At 40.2% G+C, this 18,526-nt stretch overlaps 4 protein-coding genes across 11 annotated transcripts in view; 3 read left to right on the top strand and 1 right to left on the bottom strand.

Moving 5' to 3' along the window:
* Nucleotides 1–23: 23 nt before the first annotated feature.
* LOC109984889 (collagen triple helix repeat-containing protein 1) lies at nucleotides 24–4,179 on the top strand. 3 transcript variants are annotated; one of them, XM_020635079.3, is made up of 4 exons: nucleotides 24–183; nucleotides 2,659–2,877; nucleotides 2,993–3,209; nucleotides 3,674–4,179. In XM_020635079.3, the coding sequence occupies exons 1-4, from the start codon at nucleotides 115–117 to the stop codon at nucleotides 3,814–3,816; spliced, it is 648 nt and encodes a 215-aa protein (XP_020490735.1). In that variant the 5' UTR covers nucleotides 24–114; the 3' UTR covers nucleotides 3,817–4,179. The 3 variants fall into 3 exon arrangements, with proteins under 3 accessions (XP_020490735.1, XP_020490726.1, XP_065813598.1); XM_020635070.3 differs by having other exon boundaries at nucleotides 24–225; XM_065957526.1 differs by lacking the exon at nucleotides 24–183 and adding an exon at nucleotides 1,031–1,173.
* On the bottom strand, nucleotides 3,926–8,125 carry LOC109984880 (solute carrier family 25 member 32). The gene is made up of 7 exons (XM_020635042.3): nucleotides 7,661–8,125; nucleotides 7,253–7,403; nucleotides 7,074–7,159; nucleotides 6,049–6,203; nucleotides 5,488–5,601; nucleotides 5,179–5,324; nucleotides 3,926–5,085 (listed from the first exon to the last, which is right to left on the bottom strand). The coding sequence occupies exons 1-7, from the start codon at nucleotides 7,857–7,859 to the stop codon at nucleotides 4,959–4,961; spliced, it is 978 nt and encodes a 325-aa protein (XP_020490698.1). The 5' UTR covers nucleotides 7,860–8,125; the 3' UTR covers nucleotides 3,926–4,958.
* A 322-nt stretch (nucleotides 8,126–8,447) lies between these two features.
* On the top strand, nucleotides 8,448–16,173 carry dcaf13 (ddb1 and cul4 associated factor 13). The gene is made up of 11 exons (XM_020634283.3): nucleotides 8,448–8,640; nucleotides 9,064–9,263; nucleotides 9,348–9,455; nucleotides 9,565–9,654; nucleotides 9,772–9,927; nucleotides 10,067–10,144; nucleotides 10,244–10,326; nucleotides 10,488–10,652; nucleotides 11,162–11,297; nucleotides 14,442–14,605; nucleotides 15,110–16,173. The coding sequence occupies exons 1-11, from the start codon at nucleotides 8,571–8,573 to the stop codon at nucleotides 15,195–15,197; spliced, it is 1,338 nt and encodes a 445-aa protein (XP_020489939.1). The 5' UTR covers nucleotides 8,448–8,570; the 3' UTR covers nucleotides 15,198–16,173.
* Nucleotides 16,174–17,339: 1,166 nt separating this feature from the next.
* rims2a (regulating synaptic membrane exocytosis 2a) overlaps nucleotides 17,340–18,526 on the top strand; it is a 144,460-nt gene continuing 143,273 nt past the window's right edge. For 3 of the 6 annotated variants that reach the window (XM_065957672.1, XM_065957671.1, XM_065957669.1), the window contains exons 1-2: nucleotides 17,349–17,586; nucleotides 18,063–18,259. In XM_065957672.1, the coding sequence (XP_065813744.1) occupies nucleotides 18,078–18,259 (182 nt within the window). In that variant the 5' untranslated portion in view covers nucleotides 17,349–17,586; nucleotides 18,063–18,077. Of the gene's footprint in view, nucleotides 17,587–18,062; nucleotides 18,260–18,526 lie in introns of all 6 variants that reach the window. The other 3 variants (XM_065957666.1, XM_065957667.1, XM_065957668.1) reach the window with 3 other exon arrangements.

The raw sequence follows: 18,526 nt of genomic DNA, 5'->3' as shown, positions 1-18,526 counted from the left end.
GTTGACTGGCTCCTTTCTTCCTGCCCTGCCCTCCTCTGCACTCTCGCTGTCTGGAGTCAAACTGTTGCTTCAGACCTCAGAAGGAGCTCCCGGTTGTCGATTGTCTTTGGTACGATGTCTCCTCTTGTTGCCAGCCTGCTGCTCCTCATCTGCTTGGCGTTGCCTCTGTATGGCGTGGAAAAGGTGAGAAATAGAGGATACCGAAAGGATCCAGACGCTGACAAGGTAAGAGAGACAGTCAGCCAAGATAACGTTAACAGGGAAAGACGTGACGCTTTCTAAAACCAGAAGTCACCGACACACGGGCTTCCATGAAAATAAAATTAGGCTATGTTTTCAATTGTCTTTTTATTTTTCCTTAATGCAGCTGTATTAACATTTGCACGTTATATTTTCAAACTCATCCCTTAATTTTTCTGGCATGCTTTTTTTGCTGTCTGAAACAAAGAATCTTCTAGGAAAGAGAAGTACTATTATGATGATTATATTCATGAACTACATGCTCGCTTGTTGTAGCCTATATAACGAGTGGTTCTGAGAAACAGTAGGTTTTTTCTGTAGGCCTACAGATGGTTCTCTATGATTCCAGGTTTTGTGGACAGAGAAAAACCCCCTAAGGAAGTTGGGATCTGGCTCATGTCTGTCTTTGTCTTTTTTTTTTTTTTTTTTTTTAACCTTCCAGTTTGAATAAGTTATGATTTACTCATTTTGCAAATAGTGTAATATTTTCGAAAATTCGGGAAAAAGAAGGATAACAGGGTTTAACCACTGAAGTTAACAGCAATCATTGAAAACACTATTGGTTATGTTTAAATCACATCACGCTGCCTGCTGTAGGTGGAGTAGGCCTAAGGGAACAAAGCCGGCTCACATTCCCCTCCTTCATCTCTTGGGATTCAAATTAATGTGAAACTTTTGTTTATGTTGCTAGGACTCTGAGGGATCCATTGGCGTCTACCCCCCCTCCCCCTTTTTATTTTTTTAAATATATTTATTTTGACAACTATAGCTCAGCTCTCCATAATCCCTCAGAGCACAAAGAGCATTGCAGAAGTGTATGATGGAAATGCATGTCATGTTAACATCTGTATCTAGTGTACTGGAAATGATGCAGAAAAGCGAAACTGCACTTCACACTCTGAAGAAAGAGGATCATCTTACTCGGACCAAATGGTAGGCCTGATCATAAAATCCTATATGTATCCTCTCTAGATCCTCTGAAATAAGCAACTCTCAAAGCCAAGCATTATACCCACACTCTGCATGCTCCAGGAGAGCTGCAGGCCTGCTTCTGTGTTGACAAAATGCATGAAGAGCTACTGATTCCTCAGCACTTTGTGGCCAATGCAGCCTTTAAGCTTCAGCTACAGTAACCCACTGTGTGCTTCTACTAGTCAGAAGGGCTGGATTTTAATTCATGGTGGCAGTTTTTTCCACTATAGGAAAAGCAGACTGGTAGCAAATGTAAAATTCAGTTGTGCAGCTGAGTTTACAGAGGGTCGATTCATTAGCTTGCTTTGAAATGTCTCCAAAAGTCCAACCCATAATAAAATACTGAGCTATTTTCTTAATATCAACCAAAGGGATTTAGCTGAATTTCCTCTAGGCTAAGGTGCATCAAAGACTTGGCCGATTTTTCTTGATGACAAATTCCAGGTCTATTAAAGCACATGCACCAACCCTCAGGAGACTTCCCAGTTTCCTATAGAGACTATGACCTCACATCTGAGGTTGCTCCAGCATTTCAGCCACTTAATGACTAAAACAGGCTCTCAACCATCTGTTACAATAACCAGCTGCTATAAGATTACTGTAATTCTCCCTATATTTAAGACTAGTCTGAAATTAGACTTTCAGACTTTATGGACTCAAGTTGAGACAAGATGTTGTAACTGGATTCATAGCTCTTTGTTTCTTCTCTTGCATGGGGACTTTTTCTTGGCTTAATACCTTTTGGCCATGTGCCCTTTAACTGCTCCCCAGCTGCCTGCTGAACAAGGGGCAGACAAGACTTAAAAAAACAGATTGAAATCCTTTGGCATCATTGTTTGCTTAAGGCCAGGAAATAACTTTACGTGTCAGTTTATGTCTGTAGTGTATTCAGGGAATATGTACAATATGATAACTACAAATCAAAATACATCTTTAACTAAAATAGTTTCAACAGATAAACGACACACTAATCTCTGTTTTCAAAGAAAAGAATACACAAAGTTATCTTGGATCTCCATTGTTTCTATCTCTGTATGTGGTAGGAAAGTTTTGGCAAGCGCCGCCGTCTTTGTGTGTTTTCTGTGAGTCAGCTTGAGAAAGACCTGTTTAAACATAGGAGAAGATTCAGCTGGACAATGAATCACACAGAAGGATGTGTGAGCAGACTCCCACTAATTTAGGTTGTCACCAAGCTTTCAGTTCCTCATTAACACACAATCTTTCATGCATGGTTGCTGACTCTGTCGCTTTTCCTTGGTCTGAATCCCAGCTGTATTTATACAGCCACCAGGTGTTAGTGGTGCATGCAGCCCAAACAGGGACTTATCCCAACAGAAAGAGGGAGAAAATCCTACACAAGAAACTATAGATAACAAAATACTTCAGATGTTTTTGTTGTCCTTTTCTACTTTCATTACTTACTTAATCCCTGTTTTTTTTTTCCAGTTTGGCAGTTGCATGCAGGGTCCAGCAGGCAACCCTGGCAGAGAGGGTAATCCAGGAAACAATGGCATCCCAGGTACGCCAGGCATACCTGGTCGTGATGGGGTCAAAGGTGAGAAAGGAGAGTGTATTAACGAGATCTTTGAGGAGCCCTGGAGGCCCAACTACAAGCAGTGTGCCTGGAACTCTCTGAATTATGGAATCGACCTGGGTAAAGTAGCTGTAAGTATCTTGATACAGTGTAGTACAGTTTTCTGAAGATTGTGGGTGTCAATAGGATGCAAAATACAAATTTGAAGCATGGAAGTGACAACGTTTGTTGGATGGTGTGTTGCAGGACTGTACATTCACTAAGCTGCGCTCAGACAGCGCCCTCAGAGTCCTCTTCAGCGGTTCCCTCAGACTGAAGTGTAAAAATGCGTGCTGCCAGAGGTGGTACTTTACCTTCAATGGAGCAGAATGCACAGGACCACTGCCTATAGAGTCAATCATCTACTTAGACCAAGGAAGTCCTGAGCTCAATTCAACCATCAACATCCATAGAACATCCTCAGGTATGAACGTAGTTTTTGTCCAATAGTTAACGTGTACCAACACTTTCCCCTAGTGCTACATAGTTATAATAAGCAGCATTATTTAAATATTTTAGGCAATATAGGTATTTTCTTCATAGCTGAGAGAAAGATGTTACTTTATCAACTTATATTTAGACTGCAACAAATGTGAAGTTAGCCTTGCTTTTTCCAAAAATAAAAACAAAATCAGCTCGACAGCATCTCTTAAACGTATTAAGTTTGTTTTTAGCCTATAACTTGTAAGTCAGTTTTATAACTTAAAAGTAATAACTGCTAGTTTTAAAAGGTGGTTATGTGCTGGACTATGTTTAATCCAGAAGCAGTGACAACCTACTGTTCCAAACGAGTATTGGAAAGTCCTGGTTAGGGTGTACAATTTCCATCTCTGCATGCAGATTTGGCTCTCCCTCAAATCCATTTGCCTTCTTTTATTTTCTCTCCAGTTGAAGGGCTGTGCGAGGGCATCAAAGCAGGCTTGGTGGACGTAGCTGTGTGGGTGGGAACCTGCGCTGACTACCCCAGAGGTGACGCGTCTACAGGCTGGAATTCAGTATCCAGGATTATCATTGAGGAACTGCCCAAATAAAACAAAGCATGTTCCAAGCTAGGGAGGGACAAGTCTTGGTGGTATAACAGTATGTTATCTGGCTCTCCAAAATGATCAGGTATGGTTAGCTGAGGCATCACAGCATCACTGATGGTAACTTGAATGTTTTATTGTTTTGTTTAAATACTATAATAGTTGTCAGGCCTATAAACAGGAATACTGTCATTCTGTCTACCAGAAATAAACTCTGTACTGTAGCTTCTCTGCTTGTGGGCGCTACTGGTGCACAGTCACCAGTCAACATACATTGTGACATGATGACACTGACAACATTTCAGCTGTCCTCATATGACCTGTTTGTTTTCATTATTATTGTCAATAAAGTCATCTTTATTAAAGGTCGTACCTAAAACTACCATTCTTCTTGTTTAGAAGTTTTGCAATACACAAGTAATACATTTAATGTATTTCACAAGACAAACATTTACCATACAGATAAAGCAAAGTCTGAACTTTAAAATAAATCTTTGTTAAGCAATGCACTCACAGTGGAAATACTGAAAATCTTAACTATAGTATAACTTGAGAAAAATGTACTGGCGTGTTTGACTTTAAAAAAGATCTTCATTGCTGTTGCCTGTTTACAAAAAGAAAGCATTAATTTAAAGGAAAATCAAATATAATGAATACATGCAACTGGAAACCTGAGAAGATATCTAAAGGCTGTTGATAATCTGTTTTTCAGTTTTCAGCATGTCTCCCTTTCTGCTGCGAGAAAACATTTAATGTAAACAATTATGACCTCCACTGACTGACAATAAAAATGCTGATCGATGCTTCACAAAAAAAATAACAAGACTGACATCACGGCAGCATGTCCTTTGGCATCCATTAAAACATTCTTTCTCCCAGAAGTCACAAGTGTTTCTCAAGCCTCTGAATCAGGGACAAATCTCCTCTCAGTCACCATTCCATTTCACTTAACTAGTTTGTATTCACAAAAATAATTCCATTGTTGATTGTGTTGCTCAGTCTGTCAACTTTCTCATTTTCAGTGCAAAAGTAAGCTTCCCACACCAGCACATGCACATGTACTGAGAATTCAGCTTCATTGTGATGCTGAGGCTGTCAGTGTGAGCTCAGAGTGTTTGCAGCAGGGGCCCGTGCCATACTTTTAGGCCTCATTTATTTTGTTCCAAAAGGAGACGAGACACATTTTCATAAACTACAAATGTGATGCAGCAAGCGGGTGTGACACGAATCAAGTTTGGGATGATGCCTTTATAGAAACCAATGGCGCCTTCATTCCTGCAGAGACGGGTGGAAAAAAAGACCATGACTTAAAAAGGACAAAAACTGTTTTAACAGCCATATAAAAGTAAGTCTGAACTAGTATCATACCTCCATGTCCGTCCGATTACATCCATAACTCCATTGTATCTATTGTGCTGGTCTTGCAGGCGAGCTCGCACCACCTGATATGGGTACGTTGTGGCCACAGCAAATATTTTGGATAATGCTGCCATTGTGACATATTCCAAAGCATTCTGTGTACATAGATAAACAGTTGGAGTGGGGGGGGGGGAGCAGAGTGGGAAAACTGATGAGTCACTTTTCAGCTACTTATCAAAGGGCTCACTCTTATTAAACTGCAAAGAGTTTTATTTAACACCAAACATATTTCCAGACTGTTTGTGGCTCATGACTCACCAGCTTTGCATCTGAAGGCACTTTCCTGTATTTGTTGTAGTCTCTCTTAAGCTCTTCGTAGGCCATGAACTGCAATGCTCCATGGGAGGTGCCAAACAGACCAGGAACATAGCCCTTTAAAAGAAGAGCTTTTTAAGTCTATTGTTCAGTAAACACTCAGATACACGTTATGTGTTATCTAGAAGTTGCCCACTAAACTGTGTATGTAGCTATCTGCCTTATCCAAAACTTTGATTCATGTTTTTAAAAAGTTATTTGTAAGTTAAAGGCATGCTTACACAATTCTCTTAAAAGCTAAATGATGCTTCAACATTCTGAGTGTTTTCTGAATGAACATTTAATTATGAATGTTTTTACTATTCATAGGATGAAGTTATCCACAACAGCAAATATGAGCTGACGATGCCCTCTAGTGGTAATTGTTGAACCAACACAAAATCTGTAGCCTAATGAAATAATAGTCAATGTCTGTTGTTTTAATTCCTCCACTAAGCAGCCCTGTTGTTTGAAACTAAAAAATAATTTTCAAGTAAAATAAAAAAAGACACACTAAGGTCTTACCTTGTATAGTCCAGGCACCCCCTCATGGCGGTAGATCTTGACCAGAGCATCTAGCATTCCTTTGTACTGTTTACCGGATGGGTCAGCATTGTACTGCAGCACCAGCCGAGTCTTGGTCACCCAGATTGGGTTTGTTATGCTGAGTGTTATGATGCCTAGGTGAAACAGGTTGGCCACTTTGTTAGATAAATATTTGCTAACATTCACAGCCAGTTCATTGGAAATGTGTACTTTTTGACATTCATGTGGCTAAAGCTTCAGATCCATGCCCTGCCAGCTAGGATGAAGTGGTTCAGTTACCCCAAAACCAAATAAAAGAGAGGAGTGTTTGAATTAAAGCTGTCTAAGTTAAAACAATGGTCTCAGACAAAACTGAAACTGACGCAAATCAACAGTCATATTCAATTAAAACACAAGGCAGGCAACAACTACCACTCCTCATCTCCGCTCTTGGGATACGACAGTGACTTCTGTGTACTCACAAAGCTTACCAAGACGCAATATTTAAACCATATACAGCACCTCAGAACATTTCAAAATGTTCACCCCCTCCACCACTCCGTCCAGTTACTGCCATCAGGCAGACACTAAAAAATCCAGACAAAAAATCCTTCATTCCCTCTGGTAAAACAATTCTGAACAAAGGCCAATAGACTTTAAATGTCTGTACTGCACTTTGTGTTTCTAATGTAAGTTGTGTTTATTGTTTGAGCCTTGTCAAAGGACAATTTATGTTACTGTTGGGACAGACAATAAGTTTATCTGTCTGTCTATCTAAAACTGGCTCCTTCCCAACACTGGTCAAGTGTGCCTACTAAAAAACCTACAGACTTTTTTCTTCTGCTGTTGATACTAGCTACGAAACAAACAACCTAATTTAATTTTGCCAGCAGGAAGCAGATCCATGTTACCATGTGAGAGCAGAGTGGACAGAAGGGTTATCTGCCTCCTGTCTGCTCGGGCCAGCTCGGGGCAGTAATAATGTGTCAGCAGGGCAACAGTTTCCAGATGCATGCAGGACTTACCTGCTTGGGCTGCGGACACCAGGTGCTCTGTGGCGCTTAATTCTGTTTGACGACCCTCCTTTATGTAGCCTTTGATTGCATTGTAGCTGTGAGGGATGTAGGATGTGTTTTAAAGTCAAAGCATTAAATGTCAAGATACATGCATGATAAAATAAAGTGACAAGGTGTTGCTTACGTACAACAAGAAGTAGAGACCCCATGATGCTCCAGCCCCCCACACATTAGGTGTCACTCCTTGGTAGAGTCCTCTTAGTCCCTCCTGCTGCCAAACACTCTTCATACAGTGCATTATGCCACTGTACTTAGGTCTTAACATTAACCCATCACTCACTGCATTGTAAGGACAAACATGGCATTTGGTTATTCATTTTACACGAATAAAAAATAAAGACATCAAACACTTCTTAATGTTATCAAATAAATGATAAAATACCAATGTTCTCACATACGTTCTGAACATATGGTCTGATTAGAAAATTAAACTAGTGATTCACACCTAAATAGCTCTTAGCTGACCACAAACTTGTGTTTCATGTAACTTAAATGACTTGGTTACATAAAAAAATGACAACATCATCATACTTTACCTGCAAATCTGATTTTGACCAGATCCAGAGGGTGCAGCACCAGTGTTGACACAACTCCTCCACTGAGTCCTGCGACCAGGTTTCCTATCTTCACATGACTGAAGACCTGCTGAACATGTCCTCCTAAAGAGAGAGCAGGAGGGGGAGTGCTGGACAGCCCTGTCTCTGAAACTCTTCCGTGATTCGGAGCAGAGCTCATGTTTATAGGTAACTGCCTCAGCTAGCTGCTGTCAGCTAGTCGTCTTTAAAACCCGAGCTCTCTGTAAGGTTAGTTAAGGCTACAATCTGACTGAAGACATTTTGAAACAGGGCATACAGACGTAACTAACTTCTTGAAATCTCCTCATTTTCAATTCAACTAAACCACGCTGTTGACCGCATGTTGAACTCCATGACTGTAGTAACATTATCCATAATGTCAAGCAGCAGTGCCTGTGCTCGACCTTGCTGCTAACGTAATTTTTACACATTAAAAAGCAGTGATTCCGGCCTTATCCTTCAAAGTACAACTCTTTGAGACGAAATAAAGCGATTGCGCAAAAAATACATCTTTCCTAAATATAAAAGTTAATTCTACATATAAATGTATTCGTTTTCATCGTAGCATTTTATCATAATGCTTTCAGCTACATTTGTCTAGATGCAAGTGTATAGTTCGACAAGGATGACACATGTTTTAAGTTGAAGACCAAATCTTATACTTCCGGTCTATCTGTAACGGAACTTTGTACGTGACAGCTGTTTCGTTACGCTGGAAACAGTGACGCAACCAGGAGGACTAGACATCCCACAATGCAATGCGTTGTAAATTGACCATTCTTCCTCAACACATGGCCAGTCCTTGCTATATTTGATATTTTCTATTTTAACCTGAATTTTGAAGCGGTGGTCCATTACCAGGCCCTTCAAAATGAAAGTTAAAGTCCTCTCAAGGAACCCGGATGATTATGTCCGGGAAACCAAATTGGATATTCAGCGTGGTGAGTAGTAGTTAAGTTTAAAGTTCGTAAAGGTTTAACACGGTTTGTTAGTTAGAATGCGAGCCACATTTCTCTGCCACAAACACTTTAATTTTCTTAATTTTGACTGCTCATTTGTTTGGAAGTTCATTAAATTCAAACCATGTCTGTTAGTTTGGATACCAAATACATAGCGTAAAGAGGATTCATGCAAACAATTTAAGTTTTAGCATTAATTTCAGGCCACTGATGAAGTTGGGAATCAGTCTTCAGAAAGTGGCATAGTTCAGAAGGCCATGTCATATAAAATTAATAAAAAAAACATGTTGCAAAGAATTTCAACGATAGGTAATGCCGAAAACTACATATCTTTAAATGTGTGTTGTCAATAATAAGTGAAATGTTCTTACAGTTCACTAAGAATTGATTACTCTCTCCTGTTAGTCCCGAGAAACTATGATCCAGCACTTCATCCGTTTGAGGTGAGCAGAGAGTACACCCGGGCTCTGAATGCTACCAAGCTCGACAGAGTGTTTGCAAAGCCTTTCGTTGCCTCTCTGGATGGACACAGAGATGGTGTGAACTGCATGGCCAAACACACAAACAGTCTGTCCACCCTGCTGTCCGGCTCCTGCGATGGGGAGGTAACTTATCTTTAGATCACCTTAAACAGTAACATGTGATAGCATCAAAATGTGAACTAATTGGATGTTTTACTTGTTTGCAAGGTGAAAGTATGGAATCTGACCAAACATGAATGTGTCCGCACACTCCAAGCACATGAAGGTTTTGTCCGGGGAATGATTGTCCGCTTCTGTGGAACGTCCTTCTTTACGGTGACTGCAGCCCTTCACTTTCTAAGAATGTTTTTATTAAAGAAGTATTAGCATTTTAGTGAACATCTTACACAGCTTCTGATTTATGTTCTGCATTCTGACCTAAAAGGTTGGTGATGACAAAACGATCAAGCAATGGAAAATGGAAACACCAGGATATGGAGAGGAAGAAGAGCCACTTAATACTATCCTGGGCAAGGTACAGTCACAGGATATTTACAGAAGTATTATTATTCCTGCTTTAATATCTTTCCTCTGAAGTGTCTGTTGAAAATCTGAGTTTGATTTCACTGTAAGTGATTGTTGTCCTTTACAGACGGTCTTTACAGGGTTGGACCATCACCAGAAGGATGCTGTGTTTGCAACATGTGGCCAGCAGGTGGACATCTGGGATGAGCAGAGAAGCAGCCCAATCCGCTCTTTCACCTGGGGTGTTGACAGCTTCAGCTCAGTCCGCTTCAACCCTGTTGAGGTAAGACACCATGTATCCTCAGTACTCAGACCACACGGGGAAGAACACTTGGCCTATAGTTTCTGTCCATAGAAACACTCATAACGAGTTGTTTATTGTTACACCTAATTATCACCTTGTGTTCGATTTATTTGCACAGACTGAACTTCTTGCCAGCTGTGCCTCTGACAGAAGTATCGTACTGTATGACATGAGAGAATCAGCACCGCTTAAAAAGGTAAGCTCTACCATGCAGAGGCTGAAGAATTTACCTTGTTCTGCCCAATTCTTTAATTTGAACCAGTTTGTAATAAATGTGTTTTCTTTTCTTTTATAGGTTATTATGACAATGAGGAGTAACTCTTTATGCTGGAACCCTATGGAAGCGTATTACTTCACAAGTTCAAATGAGGACTACAAGTGAGTTGAGAATGTTGAAGGTTTAGTCAAAATCAAGTCAGTCACAAGAGGTTGCACTCAACTGAAGGAATCTTACATGTAAACATGTTAAATGATGGGTGATTGACATGGTGTTTTACTTCTGTGTTTCTAACTAAAGTGCATGTTTCTCTCCTCATCAGCCTCTACACATATGACATGAGGTACCTGAACAAGCCAATCATAGTTCACATGGACCATGTCTCTGCAGTGCTGGATGTTGATTATTCCCCCACTGGGAAAGAGTTTGTATCTGCAAGTTTTGACAAAACCGTCCGTATATTCCCCAAGGATGTTGGCCATAGCAGGTTAGTGTGACCCAGAATACCAAAATGGAAAGAAAATGTTAATTTATTCTATGTACTGTAATTGCATTACTGGTTAGCAGGCTTAGGAAGTGATTTCTGTTCTTTTTCATCTTCAAGAACACCATGAACACATTTCTAACATGTTATTATTTTTTTAAATAATAATAAAATATATTGTGCTAATAACTTCAACCACATTTCAATAACACACGTGTGTGTTTTCTGGGAGGTGAACTCTCCTGGGTCATCTACACACCTACATCTGGTAGGTTCCCCCCCCAACAGTTTGGGGTTTGCTGTAAAAATAGTAGAAAGTAAGAATTTTACCAGTGGCCAGCTATTTACTGGGTTTTAGTACCAGTCCATGATGGTATTCCTGATGAGTATGGATGTTTGTAGTCCTGTGAATTGTAAAACTTCATTCTGTGTACATTTTGCTTTTCCTTATCAGCTCATGCGCGTTGTACAGGATACATTTTTTAATCATTTTTCTTTGTTTTTAAATTCAGGGAAGTTTACCACACCAAACGTATGCAGCATGTCATCTGCGTGAAGTGGTCAGCAGACAATAAATATATCCTGAGCGGTTCTGACGAAATGAACATCCGACTATGGAAAGCCAACGCAGCTGAGAAGCTTGGAGTGGTGAGTCTTGCCTCGACTTTCCTATTGTTCTTGCTTTCACTTTTAAAATCCACCAAAACCTAAAGTACATTTAAGGAAGCGTGTTGCTCATTGGCAGCAGTTAGTGTTGGTCTGTTTTTTTCCTCAGCTGTCAAACATACTTCATACGGTATTTCTCTCCAGTGTCCTACCTGATCTTGTTTTGAGTTAGCTGCATCCTTCGACACTGCCATGGCCCTGAGCCAACCTCAGCAGGGTAAGAGTGTGTTCCTATGCCAGAAGCATCGGTACTGCTGTTGCCAAATTCCCTGATGGATGCTGACTTAGGGTAGAATCACTCTCAATAAGTACCAATTGGCACAGGGGCTCTTGTGGCAGGTGGAAGTAACAAAACAAAAAAAAAAAACTTTCAGCTTGTGCAGTTTTCTAGAAAACAACGGCAAAAGAAACAAGTGACATTTTCTGTTTCTGGAGTAGTCTTCTCTTACTTTTTACATCTTGTTTAGCAAGCACCATATGTATTTTAATAGTTAAACTGTAAACAGAAGAAAATAATTGCCTCCATGTTTTTAAGATCAACTGTCCCATAAATCTCCCATAAAGGTTGGGAGATGTTCCAATGCCCAAAATGGCAAGATCAAGAGACACTCGTGTGCCATCTCCAACATCCATCTTTAATTCCTAATCGGATTCACTTTTGCTTATTCTCTTAATGCAGCTTCAGCGTGGAAAATTGGCCTGCTTTTGGCACTTGTTTTACTGTCACTGTATAAGAGACGATTTATTCGCAAGCTTTGCACTTAAAGAGATCAGACAAGGGCTGCTCCTATCAGCAGTTTAAATCGGCCAATAACTTAAAGCAAGCTACTCTGAACATAATGAAGCATTAACAATCAAGTCGTACTGAAAGGATCTTTAATTATCAAGAAATGCTGAAATGCTGAATCAAGGCCTTTGTGTCTGTCTGAAGGCATCACGTTGGATTAATCAGGACTCCTCTATCAGCTGCCGCACATCACTATTTATTTTTTGGACTTACTTTGCATGCAGCAGGCTTTGCTTTCAGTGTAAATAATAATTTTAATTTTCAAATATATAGACTGAACCAGCACCTTTTTGGAAAAAAACCAAAATCCAACGAAAAAGCCAATTCAAGACCCAATAACACTAGTTCACCAAAAGATTTTGGGCCTGTCTCGGCCGCCACATCCACTTTTTTAATTTAAGTCTCGGGCTAGCTAACCTTCTTTCCTTTGGTCAAAGAAGAGGCCGCACTTTTAGACTTTATCAAGGCTCATAATGCATAAAATAATAGTTTTATATTATTAACAATACAGATTGATTTTGTTTACATATTGTATATGTACATTTTAATGACATTACTTTTACCTATATGGTCACTGACAAAAGAACACGGACTGTTTTTAAAGAAGTCAGCAAGGTTAACTTATGTACACGAGCTGAAGCTGCCAACAGTAATGTCATCAATGCGCTGTCAGTGTGTACACTGAAAGTGTTCAGTCACAGTAGTGCTGTGTGGTCAACATGAGAGAATCCAATACACAGTCATTGTACTTACACATGTAAACCTGAAGAAAATAAATAAAAAAACCTGAAAAGATGCTTGTGTGTGAGAGAAGCTGAGCGCTCATGCTGCTGGAGTAGACAGCTGTATTGATTTAGGATAGAAGGGCATCCATTTTTTTTCTTCCAAGACTTAACAATGTACTGTTTTTTAATTAAATATTTTTAATTGGAAAGAACAGCTGAAGAACAGCTGAAGTTACACAGCAAAATTGGTGAAGGGAAAGTTGGGATAAAATGCACCAAAGGACCGAGGGACAAACGGATTTAGAGGGCAAATGACCTCTGTAAAATCCAATATTCATCGCAGTTGACAGACTGACTTCCAGGTTGAACTTTCCTTTATTTTTTTCTGTCCAGCTAAATATTGTAGTTGAGCTCTTTTGTGTTTTCCTTTTATGAGAAAATATAATCAACATGCCCTAACTTTTGGATTTGCTTGTTGCAAAACTCTGATTGCTTGTACTTTTTGCTTTGTCAGACTTTTCACAGGTCTCAGCAGATCTCAGTGAAAACCATTTGTTAGTATCAGATAGTTGCAAAGTTTCTTAGCTATTAGAAAAAGGTCAGTGGCATCATTTTGATTCATGCAGAGCTGCTCTTCTATTCCCACACCAAACTAGAAAAGTACTTCTGATAGGACATGTAGGTTGTAGTTTTAAGTATTCTTAAACTGGTAGATATTTTGGCATCAGTGCAATGGACTGTAGGTTACTTCATCTAGTGTAATGAAAGGTCCGCTGGGCTCCAGTTAAAACTTAGACCTTGCTGTAGCCTATTAAGGTTTTTTAATGACACATTAGTATAGGTGCATTGAGTTACCAGAGTGCCACCAGATGTGATGACTCTGTTCTATCTTAAAACACATGGAATCAGATTTTTGTGATTGTTGTTGTATGACAAGTTTAGATCATATGAGCCCAGCTATCGAAACAAAATCACATTCTGCAATCTTCTATCCATTTAATGTATAAACTTCATATTGTAAAGCAAGCTAACCATGTACAGTATGTATCCAGGGGAATTAGTTCAGTCCAACAGTGTCTAGCAGCTCTTCTCCAAGAAATCTGAGACTAATCATTGCTTTTAATCAGAATAAAAGCCTTCAAGGAGGGCTGCCTCAGCCAATACCAGGCTAAGTAGCTGCAGGGTTTTATGAGTGAGACCGAGGGATGCCGTTGAGCTGGTGTCTTCACTTTTTAACAGGCATTGATTCTCTTTTGAATGAGCTTGTGTCAAGCTGAAATTACTGCTTACTGTAAGCCAGTATTTTATGATCTAAAACAGCATACTGTAACTATCAGGTATCAAACATTACCCCCACTGTACACCCCTTTAAACTCAAATTGAACGTCTTCTGGAAATGCTCATCCCAACTTGAATCAGCACCTTTAGAAGAAATCTCCGATAACGCATCACTATGGGAACTCTAGATGCTACAAATGACAAAAATCATTTTTTTGATACAGCAGGTGTTTCAGAGAGGCAAAGTTGGATTTTTTTTGTTTGTGAGATATTACTTTTTATTTCTACAAAATGGTATCTTAACGAACCGCCCCCCCCCCCCCCCGTGTCATGTAGCTGGCCCCAAGAGAGAGGCAGGCCAGCAACTACAATCAAAAGCTGAAGGAGAAGTTCCACTACCACCCGCAGATCCGGCGCATAGCTCATCACCGACATCTACCCAAGAGCATCTATCATCAGAGCAAGGAGCTGAGGGTTATGAAAGAGGCTCGCCGCAGGAAGTATGTTTTCCTTCCTTCAAATTGTGATTATGCTAGATAGTTTATCTTTTGGAATGTCATGGCTTCCCATTTGTGTCCATGTTGAGGAGGTGTTCACTTATACTGCTGCAAGGCTAGGTCTGACCTACGTAGTCATACCAGCCTCATGGAAATCCTCACAGATGGAGCCACCCCCTATGTCATGGTCTCTCCTTGCATCCTTGTTTACAGCTGTATAGTGGATTGATCGTCCCACTTAATTCTGCCATCCTGTGATTCAACTGCTGTTTTTTTTTCTACCGACACAACATACCTGTGTTTAGACTTTGAATGATTAACTTCCCATGACTAAGGCATTGTTTTCAGGGTACATTGATGTAGTCTGTGACGTAGGTGTTAGGTCAACAATCTCATATTCATTCTCTTCTACATTTCTGTTGGCTGATCACTCCCTCCCTCTCCATCCTGTCCTGAATATTCCAAGCAGTAGATTTGATTTATTCACTTCCTCTTTTTGTTTTCCAGGGAGAGGAACGTTCGAAAGCATAGCAAACCCGGAAGTGTCCCTGTGGTGTCTGAGAAAGAGAAGCATGTTGTGACTGTGGTCAAATAAGAGGCAGAAACAACAACAACAACAGAAGACAGAGGGGTGCAATCCAGAGAGGAGATGGAGTCCCACGATCACACACGGGACACTTTTCAGACTGCGCCTTCTTAAGGATATAACATTTTGGAGTTGTATGATATGGAAAAGACAAGTGACTTGTTATGGATCATTTGAAGTTTGAGGACTAAGGCTGTGAATACATGAACAACAGATATTTTAAAGCTTTCCCTTTTTTCACTCATTTTGGTCCTATATGTGAAAGGGGCCAATCAAGTGATCCAGTGTAAAATCAGAGCTGTATGACTTGGTACAGGCTTACAGTTACTGTTCTTTGTCTTATTGTAAATTTTAATTTAGCAGTTTAGGAATCCTGCCTCAGTTCTGTATCAAAACTATCAGGGATGGTATGAAGCTGAAGTAGGCTTCACATGACAAAAAGGTTATGTCATTTATTATGTGTCATAGCCTTTTTCTGCTTGTGTCCCTGATCGTCTATAACAAGTCTTTTCTTTCTGCATGTCACATTGATGACATCAATCATATAAAAAGGCTTATTTACACCTTGGATGGTCTCTCCATGATCCATTGTCTCATGGTGCTGCTCTTTATGGAACATGTGCACTGTCTTAATAGCTTAAGAAGATGGCTAAAACCACCTGCCATCTACTTGGCAGCTTGATCCATAAAGTGGGCAGGATTTTCTAATTTCTCAGTAAATTCCAAGAATTGGTAAGGTTACATTATCTGACAACCATTTTTCCCCAAAGTATACTGATGCCCTATCCTTCGGTCAATAGCTAGAGGAAACTTTTTTTTTCTTCAATGGACAGTTTTAGATGTTCCAGTTGACACCAGTTATGTTGATGCCTGTTTTTAAGATCAAAAAATATGTTCAGAACACATTTTCACAGGAAATATAAGTACATTGGAGTTACATACTGTTTGCTAATGTCTATTTGTAATAAAGTTCTTGACTAAGTTATTTCTCTGAAAACATGTAATTAGAAAGTAAACATGATCCGAATTCCTAAAGTACTAAGTCAACACCAGTTTTGCTCTTATTTGTTGTGTTACATTAGATCACTGAAATGGTGCTAATTTACTTAAAGCCCTAATGAGGCTAAGGCTGTATCCTCTTAATGTTGTCCTTCAAATCCAATCAACACTGTCGTCTTAGAGAGAGAGAGAGATGGCTTTGGGAAAGGCTCTGGGATCAAAAGGAAGGACTATTTCAGGGGTCATTGCAGAGAGATACAATCTAGATTTGAAGTCTCCTCAATAGTATTTATTTTGATTTATTTTTAGAAATATATTACAATCAACCACTTTTGCGTGCAGGTAAACATTTTTTCATGGGAAGATTAATCTGAGTGTTTTCTCTTTTTCTTTTTCTCATTCCAGTCTCATTGGCCCATGTTGAAATGAGCCCAATTTTTAACAGAATATTTCAAATAGGGGCTTAATACAATTAAAGAAGCTGAAGCTAGAGCGTGTTTTTTTTCCTCTCAACTTTATTTTTAAACGTTGACTGTCAAGTATAATAAATATGTTGTCATAGAGGAGTACAGCTGACAGGCATCTAGTAACCATCAGTATTTCTCCCTTCCATCCAAGATATATTTGTCCCTATATCAACTGGCATTAAAGCTTTTTTTTACATTTTCGAAATACATTTCAAATCAATGAAGTGTAGCATACTTTGTCATACTGTACACCTCATTATAACAGAGTGAAGCGGAACCACTGCCACACTTCAACTTCACGTAATGACTTGGTCACTAATCACCATAGTCATATTCTGTATTTATTTTAGTACTTCACATTTGACCCGCTCATGGAGCTCATGATCTAGTTGTGAGGTAACGAAATATGAAACTTGCTCTTCCAGTGTAAACTCCGGCCTCAAGTTTTGTTTTTGCAGCCGCTTTCTGCCTGCTGTCAATGAACATCCAGCGCGTCCTTTCGGCTTTATTCCTCTACGTATCCATCGCCCCGCCCCTTCCTCCTATCTGGATTTTCCCCCTCCTGTCTCTCCCTCACTCTCTCGCTCTCTCTATTTCAATAACCCTCCCCTCCCTTCTCTCTCTCCCCCCTCTCTCGCTCTCTCTCTCTCTCTCGCTCTCGCTCTCTCTCTCTCTCTCTCTCTCTCTCTCTCTCTCTCTCTCTCTCTCTCTCTGTCTGTCATTGCATCCATTTTTGTGCATTTAAGAAATCTCCAAGAATTACCAACCTGGAGGAAAGCGAGCTAACCACAGTGACAGAGGAGGGCTAAGGACTCCGGACAAAAACAAACCAGGACTGACCGGGTGCCTTTTATTTCATCATGCGAGTGAAGCCTCTCTAAAGGATGCCAGCGATGGGTTAGACATGATCTAACATGACTGCAAAATAAAAGGCAAGAGTTTATTTTTCTAATCCTCAGTTTTTTTCTACTTTCTTTAATTTCCCTGCTTGGATGGAAGCCTGTGATTGGAATACCCAAAGGTTGTAGCCTACAGCCTGTTCACTTAAGTGCATATTTTTCTAATCCTGACTCTAATCTATTTCAGGCATTTTCATGTGTGAATTTAACGTGAATATTTCGAATTTCCTGTTTGCAGCCAGAGCTCATTCGGCTCACGCAAATGTGATTACCCTTCTATAATCGTTAACAGATAAGATTAAAGCCTGTAATGAATATGTTGACGCTTATTTCTGCAGCACGGTGGAAAGTGTGCATTATAGGCAACTCTAAACCAAAATGTCATGCCGTTTATGAGCCACAGTGCCTGCAGCGTGCCCCACCGCAAATTTGATTTTCTAACGGCATGAAATGTAGCTGAAACATCGGCCAGAATGCTGCTGGTTGACGGTGCTTTTCTCGTTTTGTAGCCACTGTGTGTAAAGATGTCTGCTCCACACGGGCCCCGGGGCGGCCCTGGCCCTGCTGCTGCTGCTGCTGCCTCAGCGGCCGGCGCCATGCCGGAGATGCCGGACCTCAGCCACCTCACCGAGGATGAGAGGAAGATCATCCTCGGTGTCATGGACCGACAGAAGAAGGAGGACGCGAAGGAACAGTCGATGTTAAAGTAAGATTTTGCGGCTAGTGGGAGCTGTTGGTGCTTTTGTGATAACCCCGGGTGTTTGTTGCTTGTTATTGCAGTGTGAATTTATATCATTGTGAGGAACTGGAGGATCATGTTGCCTCTTGACATCCAAGCTATAGCTCTAACAGTCGACTAGTAGCCGACCGGTAGTTCAATCTTCCCCTTCCTTGTTTATCAGCTCTTGACCCCCATTTATGAAATACTTTTTCTGAATGACTGAACATCATTTTATAATGCGGCATACTCTCC

The sequence above is a fragment of the Labrus bergylta genome, chromosome 8 (genome assembly GCF_963930695.1).
Source record: "Labrus bergylta chromosome 8, fLabBer1.1, whole genome shotgun sequence".
In the NCBI taxonomy this organism is placed as follows: Eukaryota; Metazoa; Chordata; class Actinopteri; order Labriformes; family Labridae; genus Labrus; species Labrus bergylta.
Note: the sequence above shows the minus strand (reverse complement) of the source record. Positions and strands in the feature narration are given on the sequence as shown.